The 17373-nt window shown below is 36.2% G+C and overlaps 1 protein-coding gene across 1 annotated transcript; it reads left to right on the forward strand.

Annotated features, from left to right (window-relative positions):
- The first annotated feature begins 2337 nt into the window (after positions 1-2337).
- Positions 2338-10863, forward strand: CD69 (CD69 molecule). The gene is made up of 5 exons (XM_055280701.2): positions 2338-2578; positions 6916-7038; positions 8067-8266; positions 8673-8776; positions 9765-10863. Exons 1-5 carry the CDS (start codon positions 2515-2517, stop codon positions 9871-9873), a joined length of 600 nt encoding a protein of 199 aa, XP_055136676.1. The 5' UTR covers positions 2338-2514; the 3' UTR covers positions 9874-10863.
- Positions 10864-17373: the final 6510 nt, after the last annotated feature.

A 17373-nucleotide genomic window follows, 5' to 3' on the forward strand; every position in this document is an offset into this window, starting at 1 on the left:
ACCGGCTAGAGGTGGTTGTAGGAGACTGCAGTTTCCTCTGTCTCTTTTCAGACGGAGAAGAGACACATTACATTACATCAGCAATTATGCTGTGACTTCTCAGTTATTATCTCTGAATGCCTTACATCAAATGAGGAACTTTCTCTTTTCATGACGTGTGCCAAACTGTCACTCCCTCCCATATAATTGAAGGCATAATATGTACCAAATAGTATGTTAAAAAAATTTAGAATTCATAATTTTTCTTCATAGAAACATTATAAATTGGATGTTATATTTTTAGTTTACAGATAACAAAGCCAAAGTTCAGTGGACTTGTATGGTCAATTTCCTGAAGCACTACTGGCTTACTGCACTTACCTTCATTCTTTTCCTTAAAGAAGCTAAACTTTTATTTTATAGAGTGTGTTCTTGCTCTTGTTCTTTCTATTCTCAAATTTTCAATGGTTAAATCTTTCCTCTCATTTTTATTTAATTCCACATATGACCTCCTCAAAAAGACCATGCCTGATGACCTATATAAATGACCTCACATCCATCCCTATGTATTACCTGGTTCTTTGCATGTAGCAGCCTAAGGTCATACACTTCTCAACCAAACAATCCTACGAACCCCAATTAATAGCACTCCATATTTTAGAACTTTTAGAGTTTTATACGTATTTTTCATTCATTCACGCATTCAGTAAGGGCATGGAATACATACTAGATTCCAGTTACTACGGCAGGTGTTAGAGGCACAGAGGAAAGTCAAAGCCCTTGCCCTCAAGCAGCTTATAGTCTAGTAAGGGAAACAGATAATAAACCATGATATAATATCAGATATTGACAGCAATCTGTAGAGGCACAGAGTGTGAAGTTCTATTTTACATATAATAGCAACTGACAATTTCTCTGAGCAGGTGGCAGCTGAGGAGTGAGTCGGTTAAAGGGAGAGCGAGACATGCAGGGAGATGGAAAAAGAATCTTTTAGAGAAAAAGTAAAAGCCCTGTAGTGGTAGGATGCTTGGCATTTTAAAGGAGGAGGTTTCTGTCAGAGAGGATTCTGAATAGTAGGAAAAATGGTAGGAGAGGTAACCAGGGGCCATATTCTGTATAAAGCATTCTCAACTATTAGGTCTTTGGATTTTATGGTACATGTGATAGGAAGCCTTTCAAAGTGCAGTGGGGGGAGGAGTTAAACACTTCACCAAAATGATATGAATTAATTATAAAACAATCATTCTAGCTGCTATGTGGAAAAGGGACTAAGAAATTGGCTGAAAAATAGGATGGAAGCAAAGGGAGCCGTTAGGGCCAACATGTGCCTCTTTGTGTCTTAGGTAGACAAATGCATCTAATGTTCCAACTAACTTCTCTAGATGATAGCTTCCAACTTACCTATGCATAAAATTTTCATCAAGGCTTTACTCTGAAAGCAGAATGTCTTTATTCTAAATAAGTGATATTAATAATAAAATTTTGGGCACCAAGATTATTAATCAGAGTGGTATTTTGATGTCCCTCCTTAAATCACCATACACAGCTTTCTGCATTCATCTTGCATTGACTGTCATTACTTGTCTGAATGAGACTGATAACCACAGCAATGTTTTAAATAATAATCATATCTCAAAAGACTGAAGTCTCAGAGGTATCTGAAGAGAATAACCTAGAGCACAGGGGGAGAATTGAAGATGTTACTGAGGTGACATAAAAGCAGTCTAAATGACAGTAAAATGTGACAAGAAAATTAGCAGGAAATAAATGAAACAGATAATTTAAGATAAACAATTTTAGAACATAGCAAGGAAGTTCCAGACCACAAGCTTTCTGTTTCCTGCAGTAAAACAACTTCTTACTACATGATAGATCTAGTCACCAGAGAAGAAGTGAATGACACACTTCCAAAAACCAATTTGTAGCTTTCTAAATAAAACTCTTTCAGGCTGGAGAGAGATCCATGAGCACAGAGATCTTAAAATTCATGTTTAACAATAAATCCTGGGGCCCTAGACAGTGTCAGGTGCATAGGGGTTGTTCAGTAAATATCAGTTAAATGTATGAATAAATGAATGAACGGGAGTCTTGGAAAATACTACACTCTCCTTCTCAAAATTATTTTCATCTGAAAGACAGGAATCTCTAACTTTTAATTCTTTGCTTAGATTATGCTATCTCCTAAACTATTTGTGTTTTCAAGAAATTTAAGGCAGGATGTCTCAGAGTCCGGGAAAATCCCACTTTCCTCCTGCTACACCTTACAGTTGTGAGAAAGCACATTTCAGACAACAGGGAAAACCCATGCTTCACCACAACAACACACTATATATCGTCTGGTCCACTGGAGCATAAATTAAAGAGAAACAATGTAGTCAAGCAAGTAGGCGGCAAGAGGAAGGGGGCGGAGACGTCGTGAGGGAGTATAAACTCTGAGATGCCTCAGAGCCTCACACACTGAACTAGAGCTCCAGCAAAGACTTTCACTGCAGATTGACTTGACCTGAGATTAACTAGGGAATCTTGAGAATAAAGATGAGCTCTGAAAATTGTTTCGTAGCAGAGAACAGCGCTTTGCATCCGGAGAGTGGACAAGAAAGTAAGTCAGATCTGATTGCATATTTACTCTCTAGTATCTCTATATATGACATTAATAGTAGTTATAGAAGATATACTGGTAATCTCTCTATATATGATATATAATCGTAGAGAAAATATACTGCTAATCTCTATATATGTGATATCTAATGGTTGTTAGGGAAGGAAGTGAGGCTTTGTCTTTTAGAGAAGACAGGTTCTTCAGGGAAGAGGTAAATCCCTTTTTATCTGTAAGAAGATAGAATACCTGAGATGAGAGAAAGCCGCAAAAATGAATTTCAGAAGATCTTTACGATCTTTCTCTTTGCTTTAGTTTATATCATCTCAGTGTTTAGATTTAATTAGAAAACTTTCTGATCTAGCCCAGTTATTCTCCATCATTTTTTTTCATATCCATCTGTACATTCTCCAGGAAGTGCTGTCTCTCTTTATGAAAAGTTCTATTTTCCACATAAGCAATTACATTGTTTGCCTTCCTTTGCATTCGGTGTCTGCTTTCAGTGTACCTTATCCTGTGTTCTCATGACCGCATCCTCTAGTTGCTGGAAATGGGCAAGTTTGCCATCTTTGAGAGAATAGCTATATGAGCAGGTGAAAATTTACAGTGTCCATTTGTAATTTACTAAAAAAAAGTCAAAAGAATTCTTGAAAATGCAATCTCCTGCTTTGGTATTCTTTATAGGACTTTTTCCCTCCATTTCATCCTTCTATTTAACCTTTCCAATCTCTGGCTTCAAAGACTATGTAACTTAGAATTTGTTCTTCCTTTCCTTTGTTTCTCAGCAACATTTGATCATCTTAGACATTTTCCTCTCTTCTATTTGTCTATTCTATCCATATATCTAGTTTATTTCCTGTTACTGGGATTTTGCCTGTTGTTTTTCTATACCTTACTTCTGTAAAATTTGTTGAGTTTTTCCATTTATCCCTCTTTCTCCTTAGTTAATGAGGTACCCTAAAGCACTAGCACTTAGGAATTAGTCTACTTGTCAGCAAGAGCTATCTATTAACAAAAGGATATGTGAGAAACAGCAGAACTAAAACAATCTTGGAGAAAGGGATTATTTTTTAAGCATATGTCTACTATATTAGTTTACTTCCGAAAAACATGAGTTACTTCTAATAAATCCATCCTGTTTTAAGAACATAAAATTTTATGTGGATAACAAACACAAAGCATGCAAATTTTCAGGTAATCAGGTGAGCCATTACTTATGGCACAGTTGTGCTGCCAAAAAGAAATAATAATAATAATAATAAACTACTCAATAAATAGAGAGCATAGGTGAAAGAAGGACCTAATGCAGAAATGTTTAACTTTTCCTGATACCGTTTCAACTTTCTTTTGAATGTCTAATTTAGGCTGCCCTAGTCATCCTTGGACGTTATCCTTGGGTGATTCAATAAGTAGCAAATTGAGTTGATTTTCAACTTCTCCATTAATGTGCAGGGCCTGAAATCAAAGCAAAAGTGTGCTGTTGAGGGAAATGTTTTGTCACCTAGAAGATAAGTCAAGCTGTGGGTAACAATAGCCCTCAATTATAATCCCAGCACTTTGGGAGGCCGAGGTTGGCTGATCACCGGTCAGGAGATCGAGACCATCCTGGCTAACACGATGAAACCACGTCTCTACTAAAAATACAAAAAGTTAGCTGGGCGTGGTGGCGGGCGCCTGTAGTTCCAGCTATTCGGGAGGCTGAGGCAGGAGAATGGCGTGAACCCGGGAGGCGGAGCTTGCAGTGAGCCGAGATCGCGCCACTGCACTCCAGCCTGGGCGACAGAGCGAGACTCCATCTCAAAATAAATAAATAAATAAATAAATAAATAAATAAAACAGTAGCCCTTATTAATGGGAGTAAAGTATCATCTGAGAGTCATCCCAAAGCTTACTCCCTAGTTGAGCCAATGGGCTGATTGAGACTCTGGAGCCCATGGGTCGCTGGGGTGTGTTAGTGCTCACTGAGGAGACAGAGCTGTTGCAATACTGAGTTCAAGCCACACAATTGACTCACATAATGTGAAGTGAAACCAGACAGAGCTCCGAACTTGGTACCCTGGGTAGCAAAGGCGGCTTCCGATGATGATTCTATACAGGTGAAAAAAGAAAAATTTGCTTTGAGAAGCTGAGAAAATCGAGCTAGATGGCAGTGAAGTAAAGGCGTCTCTTGCAAAATCTGAGTGCCAATCTGTGATGGGAAAAATAACCTCCAGATAAAGCAAAAAGTTGATGTGGACACCAGTACCCAGTAAATTACCATGAAAAAAAGGCAACGTCTCTTGGTCCAGTTTACCTTTAGATAAATGTTTTAAGGGTAATATGTGTATTTCAAGATATGTCTTATGTAAACTTTTTAAGTTATGAAAATCATCCGTATTGAAAAATAGAATGCTTTCTATTTTGAAACTGTTTTGCATTGTCAGTTACTTAAGTGGCCATTTTACATTTTGGTTTTTGAAAACATAATAGGGACCTGTATACTCCTTGTGGGCCACATTTTAAGAATCCTGACAGCTCATCCTGCAAAATTAAAATCCAAAATCTAAGTCGCAAAATTCTCTTTTCTCCTTCCCAGTTATTTACTTAGAGTGTAGAACAGACATCCTCTTGGAGTTTTTTGTAACTATCAATTATCGTTAACATCATATTATTATTCTAAATCCTTCCACAGAAACACTACTTGTTGGAAAAAAAAAAAAGGCTTTTACTTTGTTTCACCATCGTACAGAGGGTAAATGAAATAACTTTCACTGAATATTTGGTGTATATAATACTGTTACATTTCCTCTATTATTTTAACATCTTTTGAAAAATTCAAATTTTTACTGTTCATTCACATATCATTTTAAATTGAGGTTTAGTTCACATACAACAAATGCACAGCTCGTAGGTGTACAGTTTAATGACTTATGACAATGGTATAACCACAAGACTAGCAACATTTGAATCTTTCCATCACCCCAGACAGTTTGCCCTGTGTCCCATTCCAGTTAAATTACCTTTCCTACACACACAAAGGCAACCACTGTTCTGATTTTTGACACCAGAGCTTAGACCAACTATTATTTAATGTCATATAAATGCAAATATTTAGTATACAATCTTTTGTGGCTGGATTTTTTTTCACTAAACTTTTTTTTGGAGATGCATTCATTTTGTTGCATATATCAGTTGTCTTATTTTGAACTGCTGAGCAGAATTCCCTTGTATGGATATACCATAATTTGTTTACTTATTTTCCTGTTGATGGATATTTGGATTATTTCTGGAATTTGGCTGTTAAGAATAAAGCTGCTAGGAACATTCTTGCACAAGGCATTTTGAGAACATATTTTCATTTTTCTTGAGGATATACATAGGAGTAGGTTTGTTGGGCCATAGAAAAGGCATATATTTAATTTTATAAGAAACAGTTTCCAAAGTGTTTTTCCAATTTACTCTCCCAGCAATAATATCTGAAAATTCCAGTTGCTCCACATCTGCACCAACTTCACCAAAAAATACTGTCACGTTTAAAATTTTGTTCAGTCATTTTAATGTTAGATATTTATATATCAATTCAATATTTTACTTTATGATATTATCCACATTTATCCCATTCACATCATTTCTCTCAAACAGTAACTACAAGGAGGTTAAGGAATTATGCTAGAATTATTTATTTATTTATTTATTTATTTTAGACAACATCTCACTCTGTCACTCAGGTTAGAGTGCAGTGGTGCAATCTCAGCTCACTACAACCTCTGTCTCCCAGGCTAAAGCAATCCTCCCACTTCAGACTCCCAAGTAGCTGGGAACACAAGTGCTTGCCACAATGACCAGCTAATTTTTTGTATTTTTGGTGGAGACAGGGTTTCACCATGTTGCTCATGATGGTCTTGAACTCCTGAGCTCAGATGATCAGTCCACCCACCTCAGCCTCCTAAAATGCTGAGATTACAGGTGTGAGCCACCACGCCCTAGAATTTTTTTATATGTCTTCTGGGGCATGTGCATATTTAATAAACGTTCTTATCATGATTAAAACAAACTGATTATATACTTAGAATTTTCATATCTACTAAGTGTATAAATTATATGTGCCAGGTAAATATTTTGGGGAGATACTTTATAATCTCATCATTATGCTTGAGTTTTTTCATTTCAAGCCAACAATAAACTATTCGAATTCACTCAAAATTGGGGGTAAATTAACTTAGAAATTTCTATAAAGAGATGGGGAAATTTCATATAAGGAGATAGGAAATATTAAGTTTAAATGCCTCAAAAGAATGTCGCATATTCCTATAGTACTTCTATGGTCTGCCTGAACTCATCATCAACTTTTTCCCTTCCAGATGATGCCACCAGTCCCCATTTTTCATCACGTCATGAAGGGTCCTTCAAAGTTCCTGTCCTGTGTGCTGTAATGAATGTGGTCTTCATCACCATTTTAATCATAGCTCTCATTGCCTTATCAGGTGGGTCTACACTTCATCAATTCTTTCAAAGCCTCCTAGCTGTACGCATTCATGCCCAGCTGAAATCAATATTAGTTTAGTCTCGTTAATCAGAAACTGTAGCTAATTTAGAATCATCCCATGTACCATATGTGGCCAATTTCCTAATCAATACTAAACATAATTCCACAATCCTCGAATAATTAATGTAATACTTCTATAAGTATTAAAAGTATCTATGATTTATATATTACTGTAGAATAAAATTGCATTTGAAAAGATGTTTACATCTAGAATGAAGGGAGTTGATTTGAATTCTGAATAAATAGCTACTTAGGCAGAAAAAAATGTGAACTTCACATTCATTGATTATGGAAAAAAAATCATATCTAAAGCCATACATTAATAAGGAAGTGGCCAGTCTTTTGTGTTTTATCTCAGAGGACACAGAATGGTAGTTCTGAATAATTAAGATTATATTTAAAAGTTCCCAGAAAGTCAGTAGTGATTTGGTATTCAATACCTCCAGCTATACCAAGATACATTTGTGTCTTTTACAAATGAGAATGTTTACTATTGTTTTGAGATATTCTGAGTCATATGTCTTTCTGTATTTTGAATTGGTTCCCTAAAAGTTACTCTCTCCATCTTTCCAGCCTAGTGCTATAAATACTGCATCTTCAAATTCTTCCGCCTCTGCATTCAGATTCAAACCTTATTTCAAATGTATAATGCACTTTACCCTTCCTAGTCCAAAGAAATATCTAGTCCAAATTTTCAGAATTGTTCTATATTTCTGTCATTTTCTGACATTATGGCCAAAGGTACATCCCCTCATCCTCATACCTCCATCCCATGATGATTAGGCACAATGGAAGATCAGATATGGTCCTGAGAACTTTCTTTCTTCACACCCTTTTCAGAATTCTACTTTTTAGCTTTTATCCTTTATCACCGCCTAGCACAACACAGCATCCTAAGGCTAGTTTTGCATGCTATGGGTATTTGGTTTCTTTTGTTACTAAAACAAAACATTTTTCTGTTCACAGTGGGCCAATACAATTGTCCAGGCCAATACACATTCTCAATGCCATCAGACAGCCATGTTTCTTCATGCTCTGAGGACTGGGTTGGCTACCAGAGGAAATGCTACTTTATTTCTACTGTGAAGAGGAGTTGGACTTCAGCCCAAAATGCTTGTTCTGAACATGGCGCTACTCTTGCTGTCATTGATTATGAAAAGGACATGGTAAGAATTAAAAAAAGATAAAATATTACTATTTTAATTCGTAAGAATTAAAAAAAGATAAAATATTACTATTTTAATTCATATGGCTAATCAGTGGTTTCCTTCTGTTTCTAAGTGGAGAAAACAAACAAACAAACATTGTACCTATTTCAGATGTAGGAAAATGTCATCCCAGAGAACCATATGATCAGCCTGAGGTCGAAATGAGATTTAATTTAATCTTTTAAATTTGATTTGATTGTTTAGCTTCAAAGACCAGAAATCCAAATATGCTGATCCTATATAGAATGAGTACATGGTCAGATGAGCTGTCATGCCTCAAGTTGCAGCTTTTGAGAAACAGGATTTACTATCTACTTCCCCATAAGGGTGTTTAATGTAACAACTCCTTTGTGCTTTCTTTAAGAACTTTCTAAAACGATATGCAGGTAGAGAGGAACACTGGGTTGGACTGAAAAAGGAACCTGGTCACCCATGGAAGTGGTCAAATGGCAAAGAATTTAACAACTGGTAAGTCTCCAGAAGTCTCTTTATATTCCCCAGGGTGGCATCTCAGGAAAATCACTTTCCTTTTCTCCTTTCAAAGCACTTTAGATACGAAGGCTGAGCTCTTCAAGAGCTCTAACAATCGCTTCCGAATGCGTATACTCTGGAATTCTTTAATAACAGGCTTTATTATTATTCTTTTTCTTTATCCGCACTTATAATACATAAAATAAATGCTTATAGTAATTTTTCTCAGCAAACTCTAATGTAATAGATCTGGTTAATTTGGAAATATTTCAATAATAATTATGATGATGCAACAAAAACCCATTTTCAATGTCACATTTAGTCTTTACTAATACGATAGTTGGTGGAAAATAAATCCTTCTTTACTATTTCTCAGTTTTCATCTCCACAGAATAAAGAATAGTTTCAATGCCTAATTATGAGTTTCTATACACCTGAAAGAAAATTTTCCCCAGAATTACTCTATTTTCATCACCTTTAGTTAAAATACATTTAATGTTTGAAGATCATTTTATAAGTTTGCTGTTGATTATAATACTGATAAAGTATCGAGATTAAAATTCAGGTTTCTGGAAAAGGGATTCCTAATATTTGTCCTATGGTTCCATATCCACAGATGGGCTTCAGGAGCCATAAACCCCCTAAAGCTGTATGCACTAGTATGCATGGCTGTTGAATGCATATAATTTTGTGAAATTATTTATTGAAAAATCTATGAACTCAAAAATGACCAAGAATCACTTATCTGGTGCCATGCCAACCAAATGAATGGCGTGCTTTCCTCTTACTTCCATATTTTTTCTCCACATCCTATTTTTTTCAATTCTTGTCCATTGTCTCTACAGATTAATCTGTGATTATTTGACTTATGTATCCCACTAAGAATTTAAAAGAAGCAGAGGTCACCATCTCCGAGTTCATTCTCATGTAACTGAATGAAAACAATGAGCTGAAAATAATTCTAAGTTTCTTTATTGTTTGACAGGTTCAACATAACAGGGTCTGAGAAGTGCGTTTTTCTGAAAAACACAGAGGTCAGCAGCATGGAATGTGAGAAGAATTTATACTGGATATGTAACAAGCCTTACAAATAATAAGGAAACATGTTCACTTATTGACTATCATCGAATGGAACTCAAGGAAATCTGTGTCAGTGGATGCTGCTCTGTGGTCCGAAGTTTTCTATATAGACTTTGTGAAAAAAAATTCTGTAGTGTCTTGGGAATTTTCTTCCAAACAGAACTATGGAAAAAAAGGAAGAAATACCAGGAAAATCTGCAACGTGGGCTTTTATTGCCATGAGCTGGAAGCATCACAGGTTGACTAATAACCAGGCCCAAGAATGAGAAGAATGACCATGCAACCTTTGGATGCACTTTATATTATTTTGAATCCAGAAACAATGAAATAACTAGTTGTGGACTTACTATTTATTGCTGAATGACTACCAACAGTGAGAGCCCTTCATGCATTTGCACTGTTGGAAGGAGTTAGATGTTGGTACTAGATACTGAATGTAAACAAAGGAATTATGGCTAGTAACATAGGTTTTTAATCTAATTGAATCCCTTAAACTCAGGGAGCATTTATAAATGGACAAATGCTTATGAAACCAAGATTTGTAATATTTATCTCTTTTTAGAGAAATTTGCCAGTTTACTTTGTTATTTTTCCCCAAAAAGAATGGGATGATCGTGTATTTATTTTTTTACTTCCTCAGCTGTAGACTGGTCCTTTTCGATGGTACATATTTCTTCGCCTTTATAATCTTTTATACAGTGTTTTACAGAGAAAAGACATAAGCAAAGACTGTGAGGAATATTCGCAAAACATAGAATAGTGCTGGAAAATGTGCAATATGTGATGTGTCAAATCTCTATTAGGAAATATTCTGTAATCTTCAAACCTAGACTAATACTAGTCTTATAATAGGGTTGTGACTTTCCTAATCAATTCTATTACGTGCAATACTTCAATACTTCATTTAAAATATTTTTATGTGCAATAAAATGTGTTTGTATTTTGTGTTCGGTACAATTATAAGCTGTTTTTATGTATGTGAAATAAAAGTAGAATAAACACAATGGTTTCCAAGGAAGTTCATTCCTTCAAAATACATTAAAAAGTATCTACTATATGAGAAAGCAGAAAACAGAGTTACTATGACTTAGAAAAAAATCCCATGTAGAGTAAAACCCCTAGTTTTATAACAGCTTATACATATCAAATTGTTTTCATATACTTCTATGCTAAAGGGTGTATGCATCCACATCCATTTTTCTGTATATAGCAGATGCTCTGTAGTAATTACTCCTCATAGGCAATGCTCTGAAAGTATCTTGTTCAATTCTGAGGTGCTATATACACTTTAGTTATTTATGTAAAATAATCCAATACGTAGAAAAGAGGCATAATCTTCACGGGATATTTCAATCAGCAAAAAAACTCGATGATGTAGTTTGGATGTGTGTCCCTGCCCAGATCTCAGGTCGCATTGTAATCCCCTTTGTTGGAGGTGGGGCCTGGTGAGAGGTGATTACATCATGGGAGTGAATTTCTCATGAATGGTTTAGCATCATCCTCTTGGTGGTCTCCCTGCACCTGAGTGAGTTCTCAGGAGATCTGGTCTTTTCAAACTGTGCAGCACTTTCTCTCTCCTTCTCTCTCTTTCCTGCTTTCTCCATGTGACATGCCTGCTCCCACTCTACTTCACCTTCCACCGTAAGTAAAAGCTCCCTAAGTTTCCGCAGAAGCTCAGCAGTGTCAGCATTATGCTTGTAAAAACTGCAGAACCGTAAGCCAATTAAGCCTTCTTTCTTTATAAATTACCCAGTCTCAGATATTTTTATAGCAATGCAAGAATAGCCTAATACATTTGATTACCTTCAAAATTGTTTTATAAATGTAATTTACAATATTCTTCTCTGCTTTTTGGAAATGTATGATGTGTATGATATCTCTAAACTACTGACAAATGGCAAACAGAAATGTGGACTTCAGACACTGCTTAGTGAAAAACAATGACCTCTGTGCTCCTGGGTTCCCACAGCTGTGGGAAAAAAGGAAACAAGCGGCCTCCTAGCTCTAATATTCTATCATTACCAACAATCTACTCCCGCGTCATCTTAGAAAACAATGTCTTGTGATTAATATTTTAGTTATAACATTTTTATGTGCATAAATCTAATCAAATTATGAAAATTGAGAGCAAGCTTAAAAATATTATTTCTGTGTTAGTATGATACAATTTTTAAGTCATTGAATACTGACTGTATCACCTAAAAATTCAGTGAATTTTATTATTTTAAAAAATAATTTTATTGAATCCCTATAATCATGTGAAATGAGCAGCTGACATATTTCCCTTTCCAGAAGAAGAAGTTGAAATTATGTTGAAAAAGCAACGCAAAACACGGATAACTGAGAATTATTTTTTACACCTAATTTGAAGTCATTTTATTCTTACGGACAACTGTTTTCTTTAAATAGATAAAAAATATACAATTCTTAAAGGGAATAATGTTATTATTTAAAGTATGACTCTACTTGCTAGTGACCAATTACAAATATAAAAAATGAGTTTGTCTCAAGAACCCCTCCTGCCCCAGGCTAAGTCCCCTGTTACAAAAGTTGCAGTACCATCTCGTGGTTATAGGAGATTACTGCACCTCTGTTTTAAGGCTACTACAAAACATCTACGTGGAGGGTGCAGCTGTTCAGAGCCAAAGAACCGGGGCCGGACCGCCCGAGTTTCATCTCTGCCACGCGCGGGCTGACTAGCTATTTTATCAGAACTCGTTCAAAATTCAGCTAAAATTAGTTAGATATTAAATTAGTTAGTACATGAAAACAAACTTAAAACATTATCTGGCTCCCTAGTACACCATAGGCATGTATTAAATACTCATGACGATTATTATAACGAGAAACACTATGTCTTCAAACTTCCAGTATTGGCATAAAGTCGCGTTTCTACACGACATGTCTATTTCTACGTAATATATCTTATTTGTATTTGTTTTTGGAAAGCCTTTTAAAAATTTCATTTGACAAGTTATTAGTAAGCACCTACTACTATGGTGGTAGAAACCGCCAGAGTTAAAATACTGAGCAAATTCCGCATGGCAACTGGCCTTGAGGAATTTGTGGTCTATTTGTAAAACAAACAACAAGATGAATTAATATGGTGTGATGAATGTTATAATAGGAAAAACGTAGGGTGCTATGGAAGCATATTAAAGACATATTCCTGTATTCAAACCTTTAGCTAATTATCAAAATTTTAACTCTGTAGGCTACATTCATCTTGGATAGTTACATAAATATAACTATCAGTTATCCGTATTTTGTGTTGCTTTTTCAACATAATTTCAATTTCTTCCTCTGGAAAGGGGAATACATCAGCTGCACATTTCACATAATTATAGGGATTGGATAAAACTTTTTAAAAAGACTAAAATGCCATTGAACTGTTAGGTGCTATAGTCAGTATTCAACTACTTAAAAATTGTATGATACTAATATAAAAATGATATTTTTAAGCTTGCTGTCGATTTTCGTTTTTTTTTTTTTTTTTGAGACGGAGTCTCGCTCTGTCGCCCAGACTGGAGTGCAGTGGTGCGATCTCGGCTCACTGCAAGCTCCGCCTCCCGGGTTCACGCCATTCTCCTGCCTCAGCCTCTCCGAGTAGCTGGGACTACAGGCGCCTGCCACTACGCCCGGCTAATTTTTTGTATTTTTAGTGGAGACGGGGTTTCACCATGGTCTCGATCTCCTGACCTCGTGATCCGCCCGCCCCGGCCTCCCAAAGTGCTGGGATTACAAGCGTGAGCCACCGCGCCCGGCCACTTGCTGTCGATTTTCATAATTTGATTAGATTTTGCGCATGAAAATGTATTATAACTGAAATTAAAATGTAAATGATTTTTCAGGGAAAAATATTGGAAAACATATGACCAGAAAGATTGCTGGTGATGGTGTAAACTGGTTTCCTTTACCCTTTGGAAAGCAGCTTGACAATACTTATTGGGGAGAGAGGGAGATTTTAAAGAAATAATCTTGGATGTGCAAGACATAACCACAAAAATGTTTATCAAAGGGGTATTTCTAGTAGTGAAAAATCAGAAGCTACCTAATTGTCCAAAACCAAAGATTTAGTTAAATAAATATAATGCTCCTACATGATGAAATGCTATCCCAACATTAAAAACTAATGAAGAACATTTATGTATATGAAAGAATACTCAAACTATTATTGCTGCTAGTTTAAAATAATATATACAACAGGATTTTTCCTGTTCAATATTAAATATACAAACCATGTTTTACATTTCTATATGCTGACAGAAAGTACAACTACTAAAGTAAACACAGTGGTTTTCCCTGAGGAGGAGGAATATAGGAAGTATTTATTTTCTTTATGTTTTTCTATAATTTCTGATCTTTCTTTCTCTCTTTCTTTTCTTTCTTTCTTTTCTTTCTTTCTTTCTTTTTCTTTTCTCTTTTCTTTTCTTCTTTCTTTCTTCTTTTTTTCTTTTTTTTTTTTTCGAGTCTCACTCTGTCGCCCAGGCTGGAGTGCTGTGGCTCGATCTCCGCTCATTGCAGCTTCTGCCTCCCGGGTTCAAGCGATTCTCCTGCCTCAGCGTCTCGGGTAGCTGGGATTACAGGCGCGTACCACCACGCCCGGGTAATTTTTGTATTTTTAGTAGAGACGGGGTTTCGCCATGTTGGCCAAGCTGGTCTTAAACTCCTGACCTCAGCTGATCCGCCGGCCTCAGCCTCTCAAAAGTGCTGGGATTACCGGTGTGAGCCACCGCGCCCGGCCAATTTTGAATTTTCCTATAATTATTTTATGCTTACAAAAAAGTGTTTTCTTTAAATAGATACAAATATATAATTCTTAAAGGGAATAGTTTTATTATTTAAAGCATGACTCTACTGTATGGTGACCAATTACAAATATAAAAAATGAGTTTATTTCAAGAACCCCTCCTGCCTGTCTTAAATATCCCTGTTACAAAAGCTGCAGTGCCATCTAGTGACTGTATGAGATTACTGCACTGCTGTGTTAAGTCTCATTGTCAAAGGACATTAAAAAATAATTTCTTGGTGGCTATAATTAACAATAATATAGTGCACATTTCCAAATCGAAGCGAATAAATTTCAAATGTTCTCACAACAAAAAATTATAAGTATTTGAGGTGATTGATATGGTAATTAGCTTGATTGAATCATTCCACATTGTGTACAAATAACATTATATTATACCCCACAAATATATACAATTATAATTTGTCAATTTACAATAAATTTTTAAAATATATCTTGGTTATTTCTTACAACTCAAGTGGCTTGTGTGTGTGTGGATGATGATTCTTGATTTCTTTAGTGGAAAGATGTGGCAGTCACCACCCTCTCAACACTACATTTTGTATTTTTTCTAGTTATAAAGGAAATGGCATAATCTAGAAAAGTAAAACTTAACCTTTGATAATACTGCACTCCATATGTATTTCTCAATATTTGTAATGCCAAGTTTAAAATGTAATTAAAATAATGCATGTAAAAGTGCTTCGTCTATGCTAAAGAACTACATTACCGTAAGTTGACTTGCTTCCAAATTTCTAGGTTCTGAGACCTGAAGTTCACATTATTTTCTCCTTATTTTACATATACTTTTCAATAACTTGAAACCAACAAACAAAAATCTGCACATTATAAACTTAAAATTACAGACTTCTAGTTTTCAAAAGACATCATGGACAGAATGACAAGTCGTCACAGAGTGGAAGACATTCTAACACGTATAATTAATAAAGGAATCTGTCTCTCCCCACCCCCATCATTTATCTATCTATCTATCATCTATCTATCTATCTATCTATCTATCTATCTATCTATCTATCTATCATGTATCTAGACAACAAATCAATAATACAATGACTATTGATCTTAAGAAGCTAAGAGAGGCTCTCAGTCCTCAGCCAAGAAGAAGAGGAAACTTCAGCACTATAGTCGAATAAACTGGTTTTGCCAACAACCTGAATAAGCTTTGTATTACACTCTTTTTGCATTGCTATAAAGAATTCCCTTTCCAGGTGCAGTGTATCACGCCTGTTATCCTAGGACTTTGGGAGGCCGAGGTGGGTGGATCCCTTGAGCTCAGGAGTTTGAGACCAGCCTGGACAACATGATGAAACCCAGTCTCTACTAAAAATACAAAAATTAGCCGGGCATGGTGGCATGTGCCTATCATCCCAGATACATAGGAGTTTGAGGTGGAGGGACCACCTGAGCCTGGGAGGTAGAGGTTGCAGTGGACTGGGATGGCCATTGCACTAGAGCCAGGGCAACAGAGTGAGGATGCTGTCAAAAAAGAAGAAAGAAAGAAAACGGGAGGAAGAGAAGGAAGGAAGGCAGGAAGGAAGAAAGGCAGGAAGGCAGGCAGGCAGGCAGGAAGGAAGGAAGGAAAGAAGGAAGGGAGGGAGGGAAGGGAAGGGAAGGGAAGGGAAGGGAAGGGAAGGGAAGGGAAGGGAAGGGAAGGGAAGGTGAGAGAGAAAAAGGAGGAAGGAAGGGAGGGAAGGAAGGAAGACCTGAGGATGGGTAATTCATAAAGAAAACAGGTTTAATTGGCTCATGGTTCTGCAGGCCGCACAATCATGACTCCAGCATCTGCTCCTGGTGAGGCCTCAGGAACCTCACAATTATGGCAATGGGGAGCCACCATGTGAAGAGAGCCGGGGGGAAAGTGCCACCTGCTCTTACCAGATCTTGCCTGAACTCACAGTGAGATCTCATTTACTACCAAGGGGATAGCACTAGGCCATCATGAGGGATCTTCCCCATGATCCAAAGCCATCCCCCCAGGCTCCTCTCCAACTCTGGAATTACATTTCAACATGAGATTTGGAGAGGACAAACATCCAAACTATTTCAAGCTTAAAGGCAGACTTTTCCCAAGAGCTTCCAGAAAACAACTGGGTCCTCGAATTTGGCCTTATAGGACCCTAAACAGAAAACCAACTGTGCCTGGACTTCTGAGCTATAGAAACCGCAAGATAATCAGTTTTAAGCTGCTAAATTTGTAGTAATTTGTTACGGCAGCAATATAAAAAAATAGTATCTTTAAAAATTTTATTTTCAGTTTGTTTCTGAGAAACAAAAATACAATTGATTCTTTTATATTGAATTTGTATCCAGCTACCTAATAAACTCCTTTATTAATTCTAATAATTTATCGATAGATTTTCTTGGATTTTCTATAAACAGAATCATATCCATGGTTGATGTGCGCTGTATTTTTCTTTCCAGAGTTTTATAACCTAAAAATTATATTGTATCTGTTAACATCATGAACAATGATGTTAAGTGGAAATTATAACAGTGAGTACCTTGTCTTGTTCCCAATGTCAAAGGGAAAGTTTTTAATATGCTACCATTAACTGTAATGTTTGTTCTAGCTTTGTTTACTTGTTAGGTTGACTGGTTGTTTTGGGGGGAGATGCTGAGAATACATATTATTAGATTAAGAATTATTTCCTTTGTGAAATTAATTTTAGTTACTGTGGATTTTAGTTCTAGAGTTTCCATTTTC

This window comes from Symphalangus syndactylus, chromosome 5 (assembly GCF_028878055.3).
Source record: "Symphalangus syndactylus isolate Jambi chromosome 5, NHGRI_mSymSyn1-v2.1_pri, whole genome shotgun sequence".
Classification (NCBI taxonomy): Eukaryota; Metazoa; Chordata; class Mammalia; order Primates; family Hylobatidae; genus Symphalangus; species Symphalangus syndactylus.